The 25,059-nt window shown below is 53.4% G+C and overlaps 1 protein-coding gene across 7 annotated transcripts in view; it reads right to left on the bottom strand.

Moving 5' to 3' along the window:
* Nucleotides 1–6,557: 6,557 nt before the first annotated feature.
* The window catches only part of OSBP2 (oxysterol binding protein 2), a 323,767-nt gene continuing 305,265 nt past the window's right edge, over nt 6,558–25,059 (bottom strand). For all 7 annotated transcript variants that reach the window (XM_074973286.1, XM_074973287.1, XM_074973288.1 and 4 more), the window contains 6 exons: nt 20,685–20,805; nt 12,407–12,510; nt 11,703–11,798; nt 10,833–11,017; nt 9,281–9,501; nt 6,558–8,476 (listed from right to left, as the gene is read on the bottom strand). In XM_074973286.1, coding sequence (XP_074829387.1) covers nt 8,334–8,476; nt 9,281–9,501; nt 10,833–11,017; nt 11,703–11,798; nt 12,407–12,510; nt 20,685–20,805 — 870 coding nt within the window. In that variant the 3' untranslated portion in view covers nt 6,558–8,333. The remainder of the gene's footprint in view (nt 8,477–9,280; nt 9,502–10,832; nt 11,018–11,702; nt 11,799–12,406; nt 12,511–20,684; nt 20,806–25,059) is intronic.

Genomic DNA, 25,059 nt, shown 5'->3' with positions numbered 1-25,059 from the left:
GGATGAGTCATTCTAGAACAAATATCTAAAACACAAGACCTGGTAGTGATGCGGGTCTTGAATTACCCAGACATCTGTTGAAAAAGTAATATGGCAAAACACAAAATTTCCAGTAAGCCCTTGGAATGTACTGAGGATCACTTTTTGTTTCAGAAAGTGGAGGAAGTAATGAGGGGGACAGCTATTTTAGACCTGACTCTGACCAACAGGGAGGAATTGGTTGTAAATCTGAAGGTGGAAGACAATTTAAGTGCATGTGATCAGGAAATGAGAGATTTCATGATTCCAAGGAAAGGAAGGAGCGAGAGCAGCAGAATAACGACAAATGGACTTCAAAAAAGCCAACTTTCACCAACTCTGAGAAGTGGTAAGTAAGGTCCTATAGGAAGAAAATCTAAGGGAGAAAGGAGTTCAGAGAGCTGGCAGTTTCTCAGGCACTCTCCTGTCAGGAAATGCAGTTAAGTCTGAAGGTGCAGTCTCGTTTGATTGTCTTGTCTTCTCATGCCATGTCTATCAGCATTTTATCTGAGCTTATACTTTAAACTCTGGCCTCTGGTTATAGCACTGTTAATTATGTGTTGGCCAATGCTACAAATAATGTAATACAAGCAGGATCTTCTTAATGTACCAATGGTGTAATTTAAAAAGCACTAGAGGGGAGGTACTAACAAAATCTGATTAACATTCAGTGTCGCATGCAAGAAACCCCAGGTTGAATTCAAACAAACCAAACATATCCCCACCGGAGTCAGGGATCCTTTAGTACACAAAGAGGTGGTGGGGGCAGAGGCAGGTAGTAAATAAAGGGCCAGTGGCCCTGCAAACACCTTCAAAACAACAGTGTTAATGTGTCTCTTAGAAGCGGGTTGCAGAGCCAGACATCCAGGGAGGAGCCCGTATGGCAAAGGCCCCATAGACTCTGATCGCAGTTGTGACTGTGGGACCCTGCAAGGTGGAAGAGAAAACACATGTGCTGCGGGAGAGGCCAATCCCATCTCTCTGCCCAAGCAGGACCCTAGCTGGAGCAGGCATCAGATGGGACCTGACCTTGCCGACTGCACGGAGGCAGCAGCTCTTAGGACTCGGGACCTAAGAGGCTAAGGAAACCGCTCAGAGGCTCAGCCTCAAGCTGTCAAGCTCGTGAGGTTGTGCAATGGCAGGACTGTGAGATGCCAGGTGTCCAGGTTGAGGCGCAGGGCACCAGGAGGGCTCCTGAGAGAGATAGGGGTGGGGGCAGACAGCAGAGCTATCTGCCTGCAAGGGGGAGACAAATCTATAATGTCAGGCAAGAGCCTTAGCCACAAGGCGCCCTGCCCTTGCTGCTAGAGAGGGTGGAGTAACTGGATGGCTGGGAAATCCTCCTCTTGGGTCTCAGGCCCTGTAATGGGGGCAGGTGGCGCACTGCAGAAGGGCTACAGGCTGGGCTGGTGTCCTAGGCAACCAAGTTGCTCAGAGCTGGTCCCTGCAGGGCTGCGGCCTTTTCCTTCGTGAGGCCCCATCCCTACTGGGATCTCCCAGGCCAGCTACACCTTGGCACCATTCAGCAAAGTCCTGCAGCTCTCCCCGACAGTGGCTGGATCACCCTCTAGATCAGGGGCTCTCAAACGCTTCCATAACACTGGCAGCAACCAGGAAGACTGTCTCACTGACCCCCTTCCCCCCTGTTTGCCATTACCTGGCTCCACCTGACTCCCAGTGGCGTTTGCCTGGCCCTGCTGCCCCTCTCACTCACCAGTGCCTGGGCCCCCCTGCACTTCCCATTCACCATGACTTAAGGAGGACCCGGGGAGGAAGGACAGGGCAAATGATGGGAACAAGGACAGGATTCAGAGGGCACAGGCAGCCTGCTACTTAGCAAATAGTTCCCAAAGCTCCTTGAACCCGACATGTGGTCATTGTGCAGCGTAAGGGGAAAAGGAGCCAGTTACCCTGAAGGACCTGGGTGAATTAGCACAGGGGAACCCTCTGCCAGGGCTGGCGCCACATACATGCCAGTGGAGCTACACTGGGGCTTGCTACCTCTGTGCCACCTCCCAGCACATCCCTTCAATGGCTGAGACACCCCCCATCTTGAAAAAGAAACCTGGGGACCCAACACCCCTGGCTACCCCAGTGACAGACTCCTCAAACTCTTATCAGCTCCCAATCCTCACAGGAAGCACCCAGAGCCCCCCATAGAAGAGCATCTCCAACCCACCCAGCTGCCACTGCCCTGCGGTGCCCACTGCCCCCCACGCCTCCAGCTTCGCACAGAGCATTTCCCGAGCCCCAGGGGCAGCCCAGTGGAGTAAGTGACGACACTTCAGCATGATGCATTTTAAAACTCCTGAATCCATGTTTTATTCCTGTGTAGGAGAAGAGGGATCACACAATATATTGTTCCAAAGAATTACATTCAACAGCATTTACAGCAGAATGACATTAAAATCCTCTGGTGGGAAAACAGAAAGACCAGGACAGTGCTCAGATTAAGTGTTGTCACTAAAGAAACTGTGTCAGAGAAGTAGTTTGCTTTTAAAATTAGCTGTCCTAAAAATGACTGAGTGTTTTGGGGTGTATTCCCAATATTCCCCTCTTTAGCTCTGCTATTCTGTAGTGTCTGGGTATGAGGCTTCTACACAAATGCATTTACTGAAGGTAGATCAGCAAGGACTAATTGCTGCCCCAGAGACCAGCAAAGCTGGGCATTTAGGTGCCAACACTTAATTTCACTCTGCACTTTGGTTAGCTGCAACAGCACACGGGTCCTGTTTTAGTGACAGCAGATGTAGGAATCTCTTATCGTTCCAAGCTCTGGGCTAACACTTGTTGGAACAAAATACGCAAGGAAAAATAAGAAAGGCATGACTGAGGAGCTTTGGAGCAGAGAACCTTCTGTGCTCCCACAGTTACATAAAGTCTGTGTCAAAAGGAGGTAGGGTCTAAATGCCTCCAAAATGGAATATGCAATAGTCACCCAGCAGGCTGGATCCAAGCAGCTCAATGTTATCAACCCAGCAGTTCAAAAAAGGGAGAGATTCCCCTGCTTTATGGGGCCCCAGGCAACCCACACAGCCAGCCAGGCTGAAAGTCGTGCGTGCACCTGCACTGGCTGACCGTGGGGCCCGAGTGCCAGTCTGCTCAAGTAGAGAAGAGGAGAACACAGCATTGAATTTCAAACATGGCAACTAGCTGGAATACTGACAGCCTTCCTGTGGGGCAAGTTTACACTACAAAATTAAGTCGACCTAAGTTACGTCGACATACAGCCACTGCAGTAATTAAATCCCTTTTGCACATCCACACTATGCTCCTGTCGGTGGTGCGCGTCCTCACCAGAAGCGCTTGCACTGATTTCACTGTCAGTGTGGGGCATTGGGGGATGGCTTCTGACAGGCAGAAACAGTCAGGGGCAGCAGGTTTGTAGAAATTTTGGTGGTGCCCAGAATGCCCAGAGCCCGCCCCCAAACTCCACCCCGCACCTGCCTAAGGCTCTGGGAGGGAGTGTGGGTGGGGGGGAGGAGGTCTGGGGCACGGGCCCTGGGCTGGGGCAGGGGATTGGGGTGCAGGATGGGTGAGAGGTTGGGCTCTGGGAGGGAGTTTGGGTGGGAGAGGAGGGTCTGAGGTGCAGGCTCTGGGATGGAGTTTGGGTGCTGGGTGCAGGCTCTGGGCTGGGGCAGGGGGTGAGCGTGCAGGCTCTGGGAGGGAGTTTGGGTGCAGGCTCTGGGAGGGAGTGCAGAGGGCTGGGGTGCAGGCTCTGGGAGGGAGTTTGAGCGCCAGAGGGGGTGTGTGTGTGGGAAAGGGGTGGGGGTGCAGGCTCTGGGAGGGAGTTTGGGTGAGAGAGGGGGGTCTGAGGTGCAGGCTCTGGGATAGAGTTTGGGTGCTGGGTGCAGGCTCTGGGCTGGGGCAGGGGTGCAGGAGGAGGTGAGGGTTGCAGGCTCTGGGATGGAGTTTGGGTGTAGGCTCTGGGCTGGGGCAAGGGGTGAGGGTGTAGGAGGGGGTGAGGGGTGCAGGCTCTGGGAGGGAGTGCGGAGGGCTGGGGTACAGGCTCTGGGAGGGAGTTTGGGGGCCAGAGGGGGTGTGTGTGTGGGAAAGGGGTGGGGGTGCAGGCTCCGGCAGGCGGTAAGGGGGGGTGCGGTGCTTACCTGGGGCTCCTAAGCAGGGCGGGCCGGGAGGTCTCCGTGCGCTGCTACCCCCAGGCACTGACCCCGCAGCTTCCTATTGGCCGCAGGGGTGCTTGGGGCAGGACACAGACCCACCCCGCCCAGGAGCCACAGGGTGGGGCCGGCAGCCACGTGGAGCGAGCAGGCAGGAAGCTGCTCAGCTCCGCTGTGCTGCCGGTGGTGAGTGGGGGCCCCGGGCTGTTTGAAATGGTCCGGGGGACACGGGGGCAGTAGGCAGGGCCGAGGGAGAGACCAGTGCTGGAGCTGGGCCGGTGGTGCCTGGGCACCACGGGCCCATAGAACTCGCCGCCCATGGTAACAGTCGATGTCTACACTGACACTGCGTCGACCTAACTCCGTTGTCCTAAGCGCTACGCCTCTCACAGCGGTGGAGTTATTAAGTCGGTGTCGTGGGCAAGTTACGTCGGTGGGAGCTACATTTTAGTGGAGTCGCTTACAGAGTTAGGTTAATGTAAGCTGCCTTATGTCGACCTAGCTCTGTAGTGTAGACCAGGCCTTAGAAAGCTGAGATGCCTTGTTTTCTAAAAGGGAATGATCTTTTCTAATTAACACCTTTTGAATGTGAAAGCATTCGGCTTTGGAGCAATGTTACTTAGCTAATTAAGCAATTACCTTAACCCTCTCTCTCCCTGCTCATTTTAGAACAAGCCTGCCTGAAAGACACGCTGAAATGTACCACACAGGTTGCACTACAAAACCTCAGACAGCCATATCTGTCCTCATTATTTTTCATCCATTATGTACCATATAAATTTAAGCAAAATAATTTTATATATATTTATATATAAATTAGAAGCAAATAAAAGATTAAAGGATACGCGGAAATCAGCTGTTACCACACTGATAGACACTCACTAATGTTACATTGTACAAGTCGTATACTGTATACATACATGTGTTGTAAATCATAGTCCGTGGGTGCTGGATAAGAGGGCTGACCTGGAGACCGATGGTCTTCGGAACCTGATTGCATACGAGCCCCTTGTGCAGTCTGGGTTTTCAGTTACCAGTGCCTTGAAGTTCATTATTGCTACTTTTCTTCCCCCATGGATGTGGGCTGGCCCCAGTTGTCCCAGCATGGCCTTTGACCCACACGAGCAGAGTGGTTGGTGTGACATGGTGGAAAGCCAGAGCAGAAGACATCAGAAATGAAAGCACACAAGGCAGAACCCTGCCTCTAGCCCTCCTGGAAGCTCACACATAGCTCCCTCTCAAGCCCAGGATGCTCGGCAGGGCTCATCAGTGTGCAGATCCGGACTCCCATTCCCAAACGCCAGCGCAGACAGAGCTCTTGCGGGACACCCGGCAGTTCAGTTACCAGACGTGTATATACCAGAGCAGGATGTGTGAGTGAGTCGCCTTCTCTTGCTGCTCATTTATCACCTGGAAGGCTTGCTCATCCTTTCCGGGCATCTCCGGAGCACTCAGTATCCCAGCAAGGAGACTGCTCTGGTGGGGAGGAAGCAGCAGAAGTGCACGGGCCTCTGTCCCCACGCAACAGGGGGCCACTTGGAAAGGGAGGTACAGAAAGCAGGAGATCTAGGAGCAGAGCTGTTTCAGGACAGACACTACTTCCACTGGCATCACAGCCCCAAGAGGTGAGTGTGGCCCGATATTTGCTGTAATGTTTGCTGCGTGGCTCAGTGGATGTTCAGTGATGGGACATTCCTAATAATGGCAACAGCAGGAGCCCCATGGAAGGGGATTGCCCTACTGTTCTAATGTTTCAATGGGGGGTGGTCCAGAGCCAGGGGACTGGAAGGGAGCGAGTCCATGTGCCAAAGTCTGTTGGGTTCAGGGCCACCTGCTGCCCAGGGGGGGATACTTTGGTCACTGTGTGAAACTCCAGCAGCGAGGGATTTTTAGCATCAGGCAAGGGACGTGAGGAGGAGAGGGGTTGCTATCTGCCACTCAGCAGCAACAGTCTAGGGAACGGGCCCTGGTCTAGGGTAGCCTGCTGCTCGTCCAGCCCTGCGGTGGGGGGGGGAGGGGAGTGTCTGCAGTACTGCATGGATCTAAATGAACCCTGCAGCATGGGCTGAGCTGAAGCAGTCAGTGACAGTCCAGGACTGGTGCCTGCACACAGCACTGAAAGCAAACCATTGCCTGCCACCTTCCTGCAGGGAACCAAGGGAGGGCCCTAGGGCAGAGTGGGGCCAGTGGCCCACAGCGCACTCAGCTTTCTACTGGGCCATTACAATGTTGTGCCCCATTTCCAGCAGCTGATGCGAGCCCCAAGCACCCTCTGCAGTGCAGGAACAGGCTGCCCTCACCCCTTCTGCCCAAAAGTCTCTGGGCTTTTCCCGTGCACCTGTGACAGAGCTCAGCAAGTAGGCTCAGTCCTGCCAGAGGTGGGACACCGCCCAGGGCCCAGAGGCGGCGGGGGGGGGGGGGGGGCGGGGTCTGTGAGCAGAGCTCCTGGGCATCTCTCCCCTTAGACTGCAGGGTGATTTAATGGTGTTTGGGGGTTGGTGCTCAGAGCCAGGCTCTGGAGCAACCCATTATAGTCACGGGGGCCATGCTGGAATCCTGCATCCCTCCAGCTGCATTTGGGGATCTTGGATCTGGCCCATCTGTGCATCAGGGGAGTGGGAACTGGGATCCATGAGTCACATGTGACTGAGCTAGAGCGACTCGCAGCCAGTCATAACACAGAGCCAGCCTCACTCAGGTGTCCCTGTGCTGGAGCTGGGGCATCCTGCCAGATAACTACGTCTCTCCTCCTGCTCCTTTGCTGAACCCCCATGCTCTGCTCCCCAACCCACCCTGCACACTGAAGTCAGTGGCCCAGGCTGGGGGAGGGGAGTAGAGCCTAAGGAGATGACACCAGATTCGGGGTGGGCACAAGAGAAAGATCGCCAAGGAGATAGCAGGAGGATGGGGTGGAAGTGGAAGGAAGCCAAGGGAATGGGGGAAAGGAAAAGGGTAGGGGGAGCCATCTGCTTGTTCAAGAGCCTCCGACTACACTTCCGGGCTCTCACACCGAGCTCGCCATGAACCTTACTACTGCTTTGCCTGAACGAGCGTCACTGTTCCCTGCACCTCCAGCTGCCCGTTAGGGGGCTGACACTGACTGCAACATGACAGGAACCATCCATGCCTCAACCTTTTTGCCTGGTGGCCGAAGGGCAGCTCAGAGCCCAAACCCTGCCTGGAAAGCGTTGCAGGAAGGCGTAGAGAGCTGGGAACATTAATTAGTACTGTGAGACATGGAGGGGGAAGGGGCCTCGAGGAGCTGGGCTTGGGTGGGCTATGGATCCCGACAAGCACTGGTGGTATCTATGAACTGCTGAGTAAGGGTCTTGGCTCTAGTCCACAAAGACTGACTCTACTCTGACTGAGGGCAGGTTTAAAAAGTCTCCCTAGACAGATCACCTCTTTTCTGCTCTCTGTAAGGAACGGTTTCCCAGTAAGACACAGTTGAAAGGAAAAATCAAAAAAGCATCTTGTTAGAGACGGTTCTAAAAAATATCAACTAAATATTACAGATCGGAAAAAATCCACTCAAACAATCCCCCCAAAAGTCACCTAAAGAGCTTCAGAAATAACCTAATTCATAGCTATGGGAGCATGGGGCACTGCTGGGAACTATGGGGAGAACCTAGGAATAAGCACCTAATCTACCGTCTCTAGAAAAGTCGTCTTCTCCCTAGAGCTTCGGAGACGACTGGGAGCTGAGAGTTGCTTGTGCCTTTAAAAAGGAACCTGAACCACAAGCAGATTTTTTAAAAATTAAGTCCATAGGCAAACGGGGGAAAAGTCAGAAGGAAGAGCTCCAAGGGCTGTGCATCGTCTCCCCGCAATGCGTGCCTCTTTGGAAGTCGACGTCTCAGTTAACAAAGCTGAGGCTTCAAAAAATATAGGCAGCAACTTCGGACAGCAATAAATATGCTAGGCTAAAAATGAACCAAATCGATGTGTCCTTGTTCCTAATTAGTAGCTAAAAAACTGTCACCGTTAAAAAAAACACTGAACGCTATTTTATTAGTGCATAAAAAAATAGGTTTGGAATCCCTGTTTTGATTTATTTTCTTTTAAATTTCTGTATTTATTTACTCTGTGTGTGTTTCTGTGCGCTGTGACATAAACAGCAGGATGCTGCCCAATGCATCCCAGGTGCTCCTCCTCCTCCTCTCCTGTGGCCTTCCAGCCTGGCGTGGGAGGAGCAGCTCAGAAGATATCAGGGCACAGATCCCAGTCCTGTTTCTCCTTGGCTTCCCAGTATCCACCTTTGTAAACACAGATCAGCTCCCCTGTCAGGGGATCCACCTTCCTCTCAAACCACAGCGGGATGTAGCCTTCATAGTCTTTGCCTGTCGAGAGCGGAGAGCACAGCACAAGGGTTGGTTGCACGTCTTGTAGGGAAGCCAGGCTGCTCTGCTGGCATCCCCGCCGTGCTGTCAGCACAATGCAGTGAACAGGAACATAGGGATCAGAATCAGCCCAGCAAGCCATGCTTGGGTCACCCACTGCTATCGAAACTCCTGCTACTTGGCAGGACCAGCCAACCCTATGAATTCATGAGCCTAGGCCTTCCAGGGGAGCTGGTAAACTTCCATGTGCTGTGGCTGGCTCCCAAAGAGATGCCTGGCGGAGTGTCAGAGCTGGAAGGCTCAGAGGCTGTGCCCAGTCAGCTCACGAGAGGAGATGGGTGTGACTGCAGCTGAAGGCGGGTTTCTCTGCCACATCAATAATTACACAGCACATCTGGTCCTAGAACCTCAGATCTCTTTACCAGGGGCTGGAGGGGGTGGGAAGCAGCACTGTCCCTATTTTACAGGTGGGCCAGCTGGCACAGAGGAGAAAGGATTTGCCCACAGTCACCCAGCAAGTCTGAAACAGAACCCACGCTGGGCACCTGAGTCCCAGCCCTCAGCTGAGTCCATTAAACCCCTCAAAGGTGTCTAGAGATGGGAAAGAGCAACCAGGCTCCCTACCCAATCCTCTGCCAATTCAGGATTGTGCTGTTCTGGCAGATTCAGGGATGGTTCTTCTGGGACTTGAGACACTTGACTGACTTGCTCCCTCCCTTTGGCCGCAGTTCCCACAGCCTGAGACAAGCAGCCTTTCTGAGTCCCCTGGTTATCTATTGAACCCTGCAACCCAGTCAAACTCACCTTCCTCCAAGGCCTCCACGGCTTCTGCCTCCCGCCTGCGACGGACGGCCCTTTGCTTCTCCTCCAGCCTCTGCTTCTCCACGTTGGCCTCATCCCACTTGCTATTCTCCATGAGCCGCTGGTCAGGCCTCAGCCTGCTGTCTGTGGGGGCCACTCGTTCCTCAGGCTCGTTAAGGGTCAGGGCCAGGTCAGAGAAGAAATACATGTTCTCGGCATTCTCCCTGGAGGAGAAGGGGTCAGGTTAGCGGGTGGATTCTTCCACCCACCCAGATACGAAGGGTCTCCATCCATCCATCCATCCATCTGCTTGCATGGCCCCCCCATCACTGCGGTATCTAAGCATCTCCTACCATTAGATCCAGACCTGGCCACACTACCTGCCTGGAGTGCAGGGAGTCCTCAGTGAGGTGGCAGAATTCTTCCTCTGGGGAGCCTTTCCTCCTACCACCCCAATGGAAATGCCTAAGGTACCTTCACATGAGAGAACAGTTCAACCAATGCAGTTCCATGATCTTCCCACAGGAGTCGTGGTCTCCTCCTACAACTCTGTGCCACTGGCCAGGAAGTCAAGAGGGCACAGGTCACTTCCCCATCCAGCAATGCTGCTGCCCCACAACCAAGCTGGCAAGAGTCATCCCAGAGAATAGGCGGCGTTCTAGCGAAAAGCCAGAAGCGTGCATTAGTGCTTTGCCGCTTGTGCCAGGTGTTTGACCGCAGCTGCACACGGAGGACTAATGGCCTTTGGCATTAGCTCTCAGCAGCGAGCCAAACAAGGCAACACAATGGAGTACGAAGATTTGGTAGGGTGGAAACCAGGCCACCCTGATTGCTAAGCTGGCATGAAAAGCAGTTCCATGAACATGCGTTAACCGTGCCAGCAAAGCAGGTTTCCAAACCGGGCTGAGTACCTCTTCGCAATTCTTCCAGGAACGATGTCAGCTGATGAGACTGTTTTGGAAAGGGAGTGAGCCGTGATGGTCAGACCCATGTTAGAAACCAGCTCCTGCCGGCTCCAGACATGGTTCTGGAACATGCCTGTAACATGGCTTTGTAAAACACCCTTTAGTGTTGAAAGCCATGTTATTCCATTCTAAGCCATGCTACCATAAAGTCCCTATCCCTATTTGCAACTGAGGGTCTGTCTACACTGCCATCAGAGGTGTGATTGCAGCATGTATAGATATACTCAAGATAGCTGTGATCTCGCTAGATGGGTTGGTGTAGCCAGAATGAGGGACAACAGCATTGAAGGTGCGGTTGCACTGACCACAGAGCGGGCTAGCCCCACCCACCCAGGACCCTGGGTATATACTCAAGGGTGGGAGATGCTGCAGTTAGCAGCAAACCTCAGAGAAGCAGCAAAGTGTGCCTTATAGCACCATTACCCATGGCTGTTCCTCTTGGTCCCCATCCTGCACTGGCCAGAGCAGGAGTAAGTCCTTATTTCTCAGATCACTTTGCCCACCACCGAACTCCAGCCACCTCTGAGCTGAAATGCAGCAGCTGTTGAAGAGCATGACCACAGCACACCAAGCCTGCAGAGAGGACTCACGGGAGAGGATATTTCTTCCACAGGACCTTTGGGGCCAGCGTCTGGTAGACGGTTTTTTGCTTGCCCTCTGAGCTGGTGCTGCCATGGCTGCTCTGAACTATCTTGGAGCACTCCATATTTTCGTCCCACGTGCCAGACATGGCGTAATGCGCCTTCCCATCAGCGTCCGTTACCACGCCCGTCACCTGGCACCGGGGGAAGAAAAATCACATGGGCTTACGATGGTGGAGCTTGCAAACATCCAGAAGAGAGAGACTAGAGTGGTGCCCACAGCACCCTCCTGGCTGCCCGTGGTAAGCACTGGGGCCTGGTGTCATTCAGAAGGCCTGATTCTGGGACGGCAGCGCTGAGGCTGAGGAGAGTCATGTACAGGGAACACCCAGCTCCCCACACTTCACGCTGGGGTTCATCCCAGACCCAGCCCGTCTCCTCCTTCATTCTGCCATCCAGCTTCGTCTCGCCCTTCTCGGGTCTCAAACGCAGCCAGTGTTACTGCTTTAACTTGTGACTCTGGAGGAGCACATGATGGAGCCAGATGGAACCCGTTTAACATGGCGGGTAGGGACGTGAATGCAGGACAGTTCACTATATTCTATCTAGCCTTAAAAACGCTAGAACAGAGATAAATATGAGCCATCACATTCCATGTGGTGCAGGGAGCTGGCCACTAGGGGGTGCCAACACAGTTTCAAGGAAATCATCATCAACTTTATTTTAGGGTTGCAGGACTCCTGCTGCCCCAGGTCCTGTCTGTCCACAGCCAACAGCTTTCTCATCCCGTTGGCAACTGGCACTGCCCGGAGGGAAGAATCAGTGCCTCTGCCATGTGTGAGGCTGCTTAAGTGAATTGGGTTTTTTCTGGATACGTACCTTTCGGGGGACGTCTCTGGAGAAATAGCTGTAGGGAGTAAATTTCAGCTGGCATTTATCTTTTGACTTGTGGTTAACAATCTCTATGTCACCAGACTAGAGAAAAGACACAGAATCACAGGCAGAGAGAGGATTTACAAAGAGACAAATCAGGCATGAGTTTCAGTTTGTTCACATGCAAATCAGAATCCTCAGCAGCACTGTGTCCCCTGAACTCAGGCACTTTAACCTAGTGCCAGCAAACAGACTGGGTTCCCAGTGGGTGTGGATGATAGAAGCCAGCCTAGCAGCTCGGTACCAGTTCACTGGGGCTGGCATGACAGGGAGGGGGAAAACCAGTGCTGGACTGGGAGTATCACTGTCAGTTGGCCAGGGCCAACTCCAGGGGAGAGAAGGGGGCTACCCAGGGGTGCCAGTCCTGCCCTTAACCCCACTGGAGCTCCAAGGTGGACCTGACTGAGGGGCCTCCCCATGTGCCCGCTGCAGCTGGTGGGATAGATCTTCCTTCTCAGAAGGTTATGAGGGGTGAGGGGCCATACTAGATGAGGGGAAGCCTCTCCTGACAGCCAGCAGCTGGGATCCTTTCACTGCCCCCTCCAGAAGTCAGCCCCTCTTTGCTGGAGCACTGTAACAAAATAACCCAGGACAGAACACGTGGAGTGGGGCGATAAGGGACCAGGATCCTCGCGCCACTTGCCACTGACCTGGTCGATCCAGAGCTTGCCCACAATGATGTTGTGAACGGTGGAGGTGACCTTCCTCCAGACATAGTGGTTCCCGCTGGAGTGAAATTCTAGATGGATGGCACCTGTGGAGGCAGAGGGAGAGAGCCCTTTGCTTTGAGATGAGGGAGACAGTCCCACGCTAGGGGACAGTCAGATACTGTGCTATCCTTGAGCAGCACCATGAAGACACCAGACTACAGCCATGTCTACACTAGCACTTATGTTGGCAAAACTTATGTCACTCAGGGGTGTGAAAAAAAACACCCCTTTGAGCAACGTAAGTTTCACTTGCACAAGCGCTCGCGTGCACAGTGCTAGGTCAGCGGGAGAGCTTCTCCAGTAGACACAGCTACTGTCACTCATTTCGGTGGGTTTATCATGTCGATGGGAGAGCGATCTTACAGCACAGAGCAGCTACACGAGCCATCTTACAGCAGCGGCGCTGCGTCAGTCCAGTGGTGCTGCTGTAAGTTAGCTAGTGTAGACATTGTCTCATACTTCTTAAAGGGACGCTACCCCTTCTCATTCCCACATTTTCATTCAACTCTCCGCTGCTCCCAAGCACCCTGCTAGGAGCTTAAAAGCTGAACAATGTTTCCTGGCTTAAGGCTTTTCCCACCTCGCAGATGTGAACTCTTCCCTCCCATCCCCGCACTGTGCTCCTGATGGGAGCAGGCCAGCACGGCCCCGGCCTAGTCTGCTGCTTTTATCAGCCCCGGCTCAGGACAGGTGCCAGCAGCGTGGCCAGCAGCCTGCTGGGAACATGGCTGTGCTGCCCGGTGCAGGCAGGCCAGTCCCAGCTCAGCCTGTCCCCGGTGACATAGAGCTTTATGGCTGTGCAGACCAGCCGGGCTGTCCATGGGTGGAACCTCTTCCCTTGAGCCCTCCAGTTATCCCCATGCTGAATTTGTATTTAAAAAGGAACGATCGAAAAGTGAAGCTTCGTCTGGGGTCAAGGTGGTGGGGGTGGAGGAGGGAACTCTGCACAGGCCACTGGCTTGTTCGGAGTGGGGAGAGCTCTGTACATAGGTGACACATGGGGGGGGGGGGTCAAGTGCTCCGCCCCTCCCGATTTTTGCTTAGCCTGTGGGGGTGGAGGGGGAGGAAGAAGGGCTCTGTCTTTCTCCTACTATGCCTGCCCCCCAGCACGCTCAGCCCCTGTCTCTGGCAGCTGGGCCCAGGCAGGGAGCAGAGGGGGCAGGGCAGGCTGCTGCCTCCCCAGCTGGGCTCTCTCAGACAGCGACCAGGAGTGGCCGACTTCAGCTGCGTGAGAGGCTGCTCTCTCCCGCGCCGCACGTGGGCCCAGCAGCCAGGGAGAGCGGCTGAACACGCCGGGGCGGAGACACAGAAGGAGAAGGACAGAGCCTCCTCCCCACCCCCCTGCAACTCAGGTGGGGCAGGGAGAGCGCGGCAGCCCGGCGCTGGGCGCAGGGGCTGTGTGGGGGGGTTGCTGTAGAGAGGAACACGTGGGGCGGTGACATGTCGTCCCCTTTAGATTGTGCCCCCCCCCACTACTGGGAGGCACGAGTCATCTGTGCCAATGTAGAACAATAGCAGTGACGCTGCGACTGCTTGGGAGCAGCACAAGCTGCACAGTGCTGCCAGAACCCAGGGCAGGCTCTCGAGCAGCCAGCCCGTCCCCTTGCGTTGGTACTGGAGGGAGGTAGCTTGGGTATGTCTCCTCGTAGTCTCTAAGGTGCCACAAATACTCCTGTTCTTTTTGCGGATACAGACTAACGCGGCTGCTACTCTGACACCTCTCACTGCCGTCTGGGCATACCCCACACGGCCTTGTGTTCGTGAAGCGTGAGGGAGCCTCTCATCAGTGTGCGGGGGACAGCAGAGAGCTTTCCCCTGCCCACCGCTTGGGAGACAGCTGCACAATTCCTCCTCCTATCTGGTTCCAAGCAAATTCCCCTGGCAAGTCACTGGAGCAAGATCTCCGACCCCCCGTGTTCCAGAGCAGGCTGAATCCGGGGTGCTGCCGTGCAGTCACGGGCAGAGCTGGACTCTCGGATCATCAAGGAGCAGCGTGGCTGCACCAGCCTCCTGCAGGCCAGTCCTCAGAGGCTAGCGTCAGGCCAGGTCTACCCTGGGAAATTAGGTCAGTATCACTATGTTGCTCAGGGGTGTGAGAAATCCACACCGTGGAGCGACGCTGTTAAAGGGACTGAACCCCCAGTGGAGACAGGGCTAGAATTCTCCATTGACCTAGCTACTGCCTCTAGGGGAGGTGGGTTCTCTATGCTGACAGGAGAACACCTCCCATTGGCGGCGGTAGCATCTTCATTGAAGGTAAAGGGCCTGAACCAAGGATAAGGAGACTCAGAAGCAAGGAGCAAATATACTTAGCTGCTCCCTACTGAGCCTGTGCCAGCAGCCACAGAACCCCTGCCTGGGCGTCTTCCTTTAAGTGCAAGGCAGCAATTCTTCGCTGCTAAGAGAGCTGAATAACCCGCCATTCCTGCCTGTGTGGGAAGAGTGGACCCAAGTTTACCGCACTGGTCCGAAGAAGTGGGACCTGGCCCCTACAGTCCTGCACATTTCCATGAACCCCAGCCAAGATCTGAGTATCTGAGTGTCTGTTGAGGGGACAGTTTATCAGTTTGACCGTGTGCTTGATTGTTTGAAAAGTGTGAATTGGGAGTGCTTTGTTCCAGGTGAGCCTTCAGTGGGCCTGTTATAAAAAGCCAGACAGCTTCAGCTGAGAGGCAAACAGCGGAGAGGTTAACAGAGGGAGTTCGCCTGGGGAGAGCCCACTGAGGCGTACATCTTGCAGGCTTCTCTGAGAAGTTACTACAACTCCTGAGGCAGCTCGTAGAAGGACGGTAATATGGATGGGGAGCGTTCAGCTGTTGTGACCTGCACTGGATGTGCCATGTTTGTCTTTCTTTCACAAGACAGAAGCAACTTTGTCTGTACAAAGTGCAAGCTGGTCTCCATATTGGAAGAGAAGGTTCAAGGTCTGGAGCAACAGGTATCGACCCTGCGTTGCATAAAAGAAACTGAAGATTTCCTGGACAGACGTCAGGATATGCTTCTACGGACACAACGTTCTGAAGATTCAGAGCAGGCTGAGCAGCGGGGACAGGACAGTGAAGAAATTTGGCAGCATGTGACCTCCAGAAGAAGAAAGGGGAGCGTCCATGTACCAGCAATGCAGATACAGGTGAGTAACCGTTTTCATGTTCTCTCCACAGGTACTAATGCGGAGAGTGGACCAGATGATACGTCTGAGGGAAGGGAACAGAACGAGACTCCGCCGATTGGAAGGCATGAGATGCACTGTCCTAGGGATGGGGTTCCACAACCACTGCTCCCAAGAGGAGGAGGCGAGTGGTGGTGGTCGAGGACTCTCTCCTCAGGGGGACTGAGTCATCTATCTGCCGCCCCGACCAGGAAAACCGAGAAGCCTGCTGCTTGCCAGGAGCTAGGATTCACGACGTGACGGAGAGACTGCCGAGACTCATCAAGCCCTCGGATCGCTACCCCTTCCTGCTTCTCCACGTGGGCACCAATGATACTGCCAAAAATGACCTTGAGCGGATCACTGAGGACTACGTGGCTCTGGGAAGAAGGATAAAGGAGTTTGAGGCGCAAGTGGTGTTCTCGTCCATCCTCCCCGTGGAAGGAAAAGGCCTGGGTAGAGACCGTCGAATCGTGGAAGTCAACAAATGGCTACGCAGGTGGTGTCGGAGAGAAGGCTTTGGATTCTTTGACCATGGGATGGTGTTCCAAGAAGGAGGAGTGCTCGGCAGAGACGGGCTCCACCTAACGAAGAGAGGGAAGAGCATCTTCGCAAGCAGGTTGGCTAACCTAGTGAGGAGGGCTTTAAACTAGGTTCACCGGGGAAAGGAGACCAAAGCCCTGAGGTAAATCGGATACCGGGAGGAAGCACGAGCAGGAGCGCGCGAGAGGGGAGGGCTCCTGCCTCAAATTGAGAAACAGGGATGATCAGCAAGTTATCTCAAGTGCCTATACACAAATGCAAGAAGCCTGGGAAACAAGCAGGGAGAGCTGGAAGTCCTGGCACAGTCAAGGAATTATGATGTGATTGGAATAACAGAGACTTGGTGGGATAACTCACATGACCGGAGTACTGTCATGGATGGATATAAACTGTTCAGGAAGGACAGGCAGGGCAGAAAAGGTGTGGGAGTTGCACTCTATGTAAGGGAGCAGTATGACTGCTCAGAGCTCTGGTATGAAACTGCAGAAAAACCTGAGTGTCTCTGGATTAAGTTTAGAAGTGTGAGCAACGAGGGTGATGTCGTGGTGGGAGTCTGCTATAGACCACCGGACCAGGGGGATGAGGTGGACGAGGCTTTCTTCCGGCAACTCACAGAAGTTACTAGATCGCAGGCCCTGGTTCTCATGGGAGACTTCAATCACCCTGAGAGACTTCAATCTGCTGGGAGAGCAATACAGCAGTGCACAGACAATCCAGGAAGTTTTTGGAAAGTGTAGGGGACAATTTCCTGGTGCAAGTACTGGAAGAACCAACTAGGGGCAGAGCTCTTCTTGACCTGCTGCTCACAAACCGGGAAGAATTAGTAGGGGAAGCAAAATTGGATGGGAACCAGGGTGGCAGTGACCTCATTATGAGATGGTCGAGTTCAGGATCCTGACACAAGGAAGAAAGGAGAGCAGCAGAATACGGACCCGGGACTTCAGAAAAGCAGACTTTGACTCTCTCAGGGAACTGATGGGCAGGATCCCCTGGGAGAATAACATGAGGGGGAAAGGAGTCCAGGAGAGCTGGCTGTATTTTAAAGAATCCTTATTGAGGTTACAGGGACAAACCATCCCGATGTGTAGAAAGAATAGTAAATATGGCAGGCGACCAGCTTGGCTTAACAGTGAAATCCTTACTAATCTTAAACACAAAAAAGAAGCTGACAAGAAGTGGAAGATTGGACAAATGACCAGGGAGGAGTATAAAAATATTGCTCGGGGATGCAGGAGTGTAATCAGGAAGGCCAAATCCCACCTGGAGTTGCAGCTAGCAAGAGATGTTAAGAGTAACAAGAAGGGTTTCTTCAGGTATGTTAGCAACAAGAAGAAAGTCAAGGAAAGTGTGGGCCCCTTACTGAACGAGGGAGACAACCCAGTGACAGAGGATGTGGAAAAAGCTAACATACTCAATGGTTTTTTTGCCTCTGTCTTCACGAACAAGGTCAGCTCCCAGACTACTGCACTGGGCAGCACAGCATGGGGAGGAGGTGACCAGCCCTCTGTGGAGAAAGAAGTGGTTTGGGACTCTTTAGAAAAGCTGGACAAGCACAACTCCATGGGGCCGGATGCGCTGCATCCGAGAGTGCTAAAGGAGTTGGCGGATGTGATTGCAGAGCCACTGGCCATTATCTTTGAAAACTCATGGCGATCCGGGGAAGTCCCAGATGACTGGAAAAAGGCTAATGTAGTGCCCATCTTTAAAAAAGGGAAGAGGGAGGATCCGGGGAACTACAGGCCAGCCAGCCTCACCTCAGTCCCTGGAAAAATCATGGAGCAGGTCCTCAAGGAATCAATTCTGAAGCACTTAGAGGAGAGGAAAGAGATCAGGAACAGTCAGCATGGATTCACCAAAGGAAAGTCATGCCTGACTAATCTAATTGCCTTCTATGATGAGATAACTGGCTCTGTGGATGAGGGGAAAGCAGTGGACGTGTTGTTCCTTGACTTTAGCAAAGCTTTTGACACGGTCTCCCACAGTATTCTTGCCAGCAAGTTAAAGAACTATGGGCTGGATGAATGGACTATAAGGTGGATAGAAAGTTGGATAGATTGTCAGGCTCAACAGGCAGTGATCAATGGCTCCACGTCTAGTTGGCAGCCAGTATCAAGTGGAGTGCCCCAAGGGTCGGTCCTCGGGCCGGTTTTGTTCAATATCTTCATAAATGATCTGAAGTATGGTGTGGATTGCACCCTCAGCAAGTTTGCAGATGACACTAAACTGGGAGGAGAGGTAGATACGCTGGAGGGTAGGGATAGGATACAGAGGGACTAGACAAATTGGAGGATTGGGCCAAAAGAAATATGATGAGGTTCAACAAGGACAAGTGCAGAGTCCTGCACTTAGGACGGAAGAACCCATGCACCGCTACAGACTAGGGACTGAATGGCTCGGCAGCAGTTCTGCAGAAAAGGACCTACGGGTTACAGTGGACGAGAAGCTGGATATGAGTCAACAGTGTGCCCTTGCTGCCAAGAAGGCCAATGGCATTTTGGGATGTATACGTAGGGGCATTGCCAGCAGATCGAGGGACGTGATCGTTCCCCTCTATTCGACACTGGTGAGGCCTCATCTGGAGTACTGTGTCCAGTTTTGGGCTCCACACTACAAGAAGGATGTGGAAAAACTGGAAAGAGTCCAGCAGAGGGCAACAAAAATGATTAGGGGACTGGAACACATGACTTATGAGGAGAGGCTGAGGGAACTGGGATTGTCTAGTCTGTGGAAGAGAAGAATGAGGGGGGATTTGATAGCTGCTTTCAACTACCTGAAAGGGGGTTCCAAAGAGAATGGATCTAGACTGTTTTCAGTGGTAGCTGATGACAGAACACGGAGTAATGGTCTCAAGTTGCAGTGGGGGAGGTTTAGGTTGGATATTAGGAAAAACTTTTTCACTAGGAGGGTGGTGAAACACTGGAATGCGTTACCTAAGGAGGTGGTGGAATCTCCTTCCTTAGATATTTTTAAGGTCAGGCTTGACAAAGCCCTGGCTGGGATGATTTAGTTGGGGATTGGTCCTGCTTTGAGCAGGGGGTTGGACTAGATGACCTCCTGAGGTCCCTTCCAACCCTGATATTCTATGATTCTATGATAAGATCTTTCCATCAGGTAACTGGAGCTGCATCCATCTGTGATGCTTGTTAGGCCTGGACTAAGCGGTAGGTAGAGCTCTGAGATACAGAACTATCAAAAAGGAACAGCCAGTGCAGAAAGTCTGATACTGACCCAGAGCAAATGCTTCGTAAGGGAAAACGCAGGACCAGAGCTTCACTGCATTGAACTAACAGGGGGAGGAAATCCCTAGACATGTTAAGTGTCTTAAATATAATTTAAGGAGAGACTAGTTCAGAAGCCAGCAGGAAACCAGATGCCCAGTGACTAGAACAAGTCAGCTCCACGCACTGAAATGAGAAAGGGCCAAAGGGTCTAGGGAGAAATTCTGTAACTGAAAGAAACATTCACTAGGAACCATTCCAGATCCCAAAGCCATCAAACAGCGCCACCGACTCTTTCAGCCTGACTCGCAATCATCCCACAGTCTGTGCCGGGCACGCACCAACTCTGCAGTGCCCCAGAGACTGACAGCCTGAGAACTGCTTTGGGCGTTCTGGGTAGTGTTTGTGTATCGCCACCCCCTGCTGGCTAGAGTCTGGTGGGAAGCAGGGACTGAATAAGGCAGAAGCTAGTGCTTTGGACAAAACCTTCCCTCTCCCCTGTGGAGTTGGGACCATCATCTCCATGTTGTAGATGGGAAGAGTGTTAAGAATGGGATTTCCAAAAGTCCCTGTGTTACTCAGCAGTGATACAACTTGTGCTCTTAGCGGTTTTGGAAAATCCCACCCTAAGTGAACTGCCCAAAGTCCCAGTCAATCAGTGACAGAGCCAGGAAAAGAACCCAGGAACCCTGACTCCAGTGGTAGCCACAAGACAGCCCTGCTTCCCTGCATGTAGAGAACACGCAAATCTGGACCATCTGTGTCTCCTCCTACCCCTCAGATCTGCCTGGTTTCCCCTGGCTGGTGGTTTGCAGCGCCTGTGTCTCTCCCTGCGGACATGCTGCAAAGGGAGATCAGTCCAATTTGGCCTCTCCAAAGAGGATGTATCTACACTGTTCTCAGTGGTAGCAGATGACAGAACAAGGAGTAATGGTCTCAAGTTGCAGCGGGCGAGGTTTAGGTTGGATATTAGGAAAAACTTTTTCATTAGGAGGGTGGTGAGGCACGGGAATGGGTTACCTAGGGAGGTGGTGGAATCTCCTTCCTCTGAGGTTTTTAAGGTCAGGCTTGACAAAGCCCTGGCTGGGATGATTTAGTTGGGGATTGGTCCTGCTTTGGGCAGGGGGTTGGACTAGATGACCTCCTGAGGTCCCTTCCAACCCTGATATTCTATGATTCTCGGTTCAGACCCTCTGCAGGGTTTATGTGATCCCCATGGGATCAGGTATTAGCCAAACATTCTGAGTAGCGCACAAGCAGAGCAAACGCACCCAGGGGTTAACACTCAGCATCTGGGCTAGTCACTTACCCAGTGGCATGATAGAGAGGTATTTGCCCCTGAACTTGCTGGCAATTGTAATTTCCTGCCACAGCGTCCAGCCTTGCTTTGAATACACATGATGGGCCGCAGCTGGTGGGTGGTGGCTCACCTGTGAGACATAAGGAGAAAGCAACGTCACACCCATGGGAGAAAGGCTCAGAACAGGAAACAATGTCCCACCCCAACAGGTGGGCAGGAGAGAGGGGCCCACGGGCCATGATCTACTTCACAGTTTGTATGGCACTCTGGTATCCAGGCAGCAATACTCAGAGTGGGAGGGGACAACCTGGGGTTGGCATTGGAACCGAGGACGTGACGCGTTCTGACTTCCTGAAGGATATTACGACGTTGCACCATAAAAGACACAGTGTTCCCTGCCCGCCTACGGGTGATAGCATGCAGTCGTTGCCTGATAAGCCCCGTCTCACAGGACAGGCAGCTACACCACTCAGGGACACTACATGGGTTTTCTCATACAGGGTTCTTCCGCTCCTGGTCTTAATGCTCTGACCTTACATTTCCCTGTCCCCTAATCATCTAGACAGTCATTTGAAGTGGGACAGCCCTGAGGAATTTAGGGGTCCCCAGAGCCACACCCCCTCCTGTCATTGTCACACTAACTGTAAACAGGGACCCCCCCAGCCCTTCAGAATTCAGGTTTCTCCTCTCCTCAAGCTGCGTGAATCACAGATGCACACAGTAAGTAGAATCCTACACATGGAAAATGGTTTAGCTGGGAAGTCCTTTAGACACGCAAATGCTTAGATCCGTGGGGCTGCGCTTCTTAAACATTTACACAGAGTTCAGGAGGCAATAGCTTCTGCGGCCTGTGTGTGGATTGGCAGTGCGAGCGTTCGCGCTTCCTGGGAGAGGCTCCTTCCCTGCAGCCAGCATGGCTCTATTCGTATTTACGGAGTGATCGCAGGAGGCTGCTCGGGTCATTAATAACCAGGTGAGCAAATGCACTTGTGAGGTGTGTCGGGCAGAGGGTGTCCTGCTTCAGCTGGGACGTGTGGCTGGCCAGGAACACACAGCGACACAGAGCAACCTGCCACCTGCACACTCGGGGTTCACAGATGTACCCAAATATTGCTGTGGTTGCTGCTTGGTGTAGCTCAGAAGCTTGTACCTTCTGCCAACAGAAGTCGGTCCAATAAGACGTCATCTCACCCATCTTGTTTCTCTCATGATAAAGCAGCGGCTGCTTATTGACTGTGCCAACAAGACATTTACACTCACTAATCTCTGTGACTAACAAGCACAACAGCAACGGACACTGCAGCAGGAGCAGGTTCCCCTTTGGGGGCAGCAGCCTTTCCAACTGCAAGCAGTACATCTGCCTCGGCAACTCCTTGTCTTGGCACATGAGCACTCCAAGCCAGCAGCAGAGAGATCTTGCCAGGACTTGCTAGCACTTGTTGTCAAGTCCCGGAAGCTATAAAAACAACCCAGCATCTTTCAAAGTAAAGAACCAGTGCCAGGAGACAACAGCAAAATGCTCAATCTCATGGCCCCAGCCCCTGCTCCTGAATGATCCGTTCTTGGTTTTAAATATGGTTAGGAAGTGTAAGCCCCCCCCCCCAACTCCAGCTCTGTAAGGAAACCCAACCCAGCTCCCCAATGCCAGGGCACGGCAGAGACCAAACAGACTCCTCTCATGCCAACAGGGGGAATCAAAAGAAAACAAACAACCACCCAGGGACAGAAACACAGACCCCACCCCCTGCATTACCTACCCCATTAACCCAGCCCCGGAAGAGCTTACACAGACAACTGGTCATTTATAACTCCAGAGCTAAGTCCAGGCACAGGAAGACGTATGCGTATGAGTCAGCGTGCTGTCCATCTATCTGCAGCCTGGATGGGTTCGACTGGAAGGGACTGAATCCAGAGGAGGAGATTTCCAGACACTTTTCTTGATATCAAGATCTCCACCTGCTCGAGGCTGGGACTGATAAGCACCTGGCTGCCCACAGTTACCCTAAGCCTTGCTAAATATTGTATCCTGGATTTCAGACCCTGGCCCCTTCGGAGTTTTACATCAGCAAATCCTCAGTGCCACTTCCGGAGAACTCTGGAATGATCCCGAGGGCAGAAATCCCAGGCTTTGAGTTCTCTGAGGATATTGTCCCAGACACAGTTAAGATGCCGATAGCTCAACAGGATCAGCTCTAAGGTTAGTTCTGCAGAGACTGCAGGGAGTCTTCGAGCAGAAATTACTGGGAGAGGTACCCATCCTCCTCCCATTTAAACTTGCCATGAAGCTATTCCCCAGAAGAGTCTCTAATCTCCCCCTTTGGGGCAGCTCCGCTCCCCTCAGGTTCCTTAGTCTCGCCACGTGGCCAGATCCATCCGCCTTGGCTTGGTGGATCTGAGGAGGCACCAGGACCTGGGCAGGTTGTTTCCAGACTACGAGGTAGGATCCATGTCTCCTCTTGCTGGTATGGTCAGTGGAGCTCCTCCTTATTGACCCCAGTGAGAGCGAGGGCAGAATTGGGTCCTGGGTCTCGGCATCTCACACTCTGTTGGGCCCCAAAAAGGACCTGCTATTATTAGCTCGTGGAAGCCTCTTGAAACCTCATTTAAATCTCTCTGCTTTCCCCTTCCCGGCTCTAATGAGGATGCTGACCAAGGGCTGCTTGCTCAGCAGGCAGCTTGCTAACCACACAGGGCTCTGCAATGACAGGCAGAGATGAAGGCAGGCCCGGCTCCTGCTGGAGACCCCTCAGCGGGCAGCTGGACGGCCTGCGGGGAAGATCTGCAGCCACAGCTGTACACTTCAGCTAGAGCTTTTCGCCTCACCACCCACCCCACTACCTTGTTTTGACGGCCTTTGCGCTGCAGCCCCTGCCGCACTCTGAGGAAACCGGCCCCAGCATGTCTGGGGGAGGAGATGGTGGACTCACTGGGGAGAATGCAGCTGGTGAGCACCTGCACCAGGAAGGTTTAACGGGACACTAGGAGAGAAGCTGCAGGGGCTGACAGTGCTAGCGACTCCCAGGTGGGAATCCATGTTTGGGTCCCAACGTCCGCTCCCTTCCCTCCCAGCTGCATGGGGACCAGGGAGGGAGCTAGGGCCTTGTGCTTCCCTGGAACAGGGGCCTCAGCTGTGCCATGTTGAGGTGTAATTATCTCTGAAGGGAGCCACCCGCAGCCCTCAGCAGGCCGGGGGCAGCTCAGCCTTCCTGCACACTGGTGAGGAGGGGGACAGGTAGCAAGAGCACACTGCAAGGTGGCCCAGACAAACCCAGTCCAAGCCTAGGCACCTCGCAGGTAGCCAGTAGATGGGAGAGGGTGTGGGCGTCAGCCCAGCTCCTAGAAGGCAGGCACCCAGGCCCCAGGGACACCACCACAGCTCAGCCTCCTCACCAGCACCATCCGCAAGGGGGCCAAGCACTGGCTGGCTCAGACTCAGCTCCCTTCCTGACCCCTCCCTCCCCCCCAGAGGTGGTCTCCCTACAGGGCAGGGCTGGGACATACTGTGGGGTCAGCAGGCTCTGCGGCGCCCTGGCCGTACCCTTCCCATGGATAGACAGGGCTCCAGTCCTCAGCCCGGCAGGACAAGTCACACAAGTGTTACCATCTGAACTGCCTAAATCCTCCCAGGGGAAAGAAAGATACACAGTCTAGGCCTGGACAGGGCCCTCGTCAGGCACACGTTATTACCAACCCTGCCTTGGCATCAGGGGAGGAACCCCCCGCACGCCCTCCGCCGCCTCTCATGGCTCTGCCTTACTATCAGATTTCCTCTGTGCTTCTAAAGCCAAGGGAGGGTCAGTTCCTCGCAGGAAGGAGGACCGGACCCTCACTGCACACACAGGCTGGACGTGGAGACCCCCTCCCACTTATGAAGGCAGTTTCCTGACAGAAATTAACACTCCTTGCGGGGGCAAAGGAACAGAACAGTCACCCCCTGACCTCTCCTCTTATGGGGTGACAGCACAGTCACCCCGGTGGAAGAGATGGGAGAAGGAATTGCCCCGTGGGTTTGGGCACTAGCTTGCATCTCAGGAGACCGAGGTTCAACTCCCTGCTCTGCCACTTAGTTTCTCTGGGCCTCAGTTTCCCATCTATATAATGGCCCCTATTGCTCTGACAGTACTTTAATAATCAGCCCTTTTCTCAGCCTAACATCCCACTCTGTCTTGATGCCCCAGTGCACCAAAGCAACAGAGATCTCACCAGCAGCCAGCAGCCAAGTATCTCAACCCCGTCCTTAGCTTTTGCCTGGAGGAAGCTGCCATCCTCCTCCTCACCTTTAGGGGTAGTAGTGTGTCCTCACCCAACCAAGGATGGGCAGCATGTCACTGGTAGCACCTCAAAGCTGAGCAGGGGTCCTGGTGCTGCTGCACTCCCCTTCTGT

Source organism: Natator depressus, chromosome 15, assembly GCF_965152275.1.
Source record: "Natator depressus isolate rNatDep1 chromosome 15, rNatDep2.hap1, whole genome shotgun sequence".
Taxonomy (NCBI): Eukaryota; Metazoa; Chordata; order Testudines; family Cheloniidae; genus Natator; species Natator depressus.
This window is presented reverse-complemented; position numbering and strand designations above follow the sequence as displayed.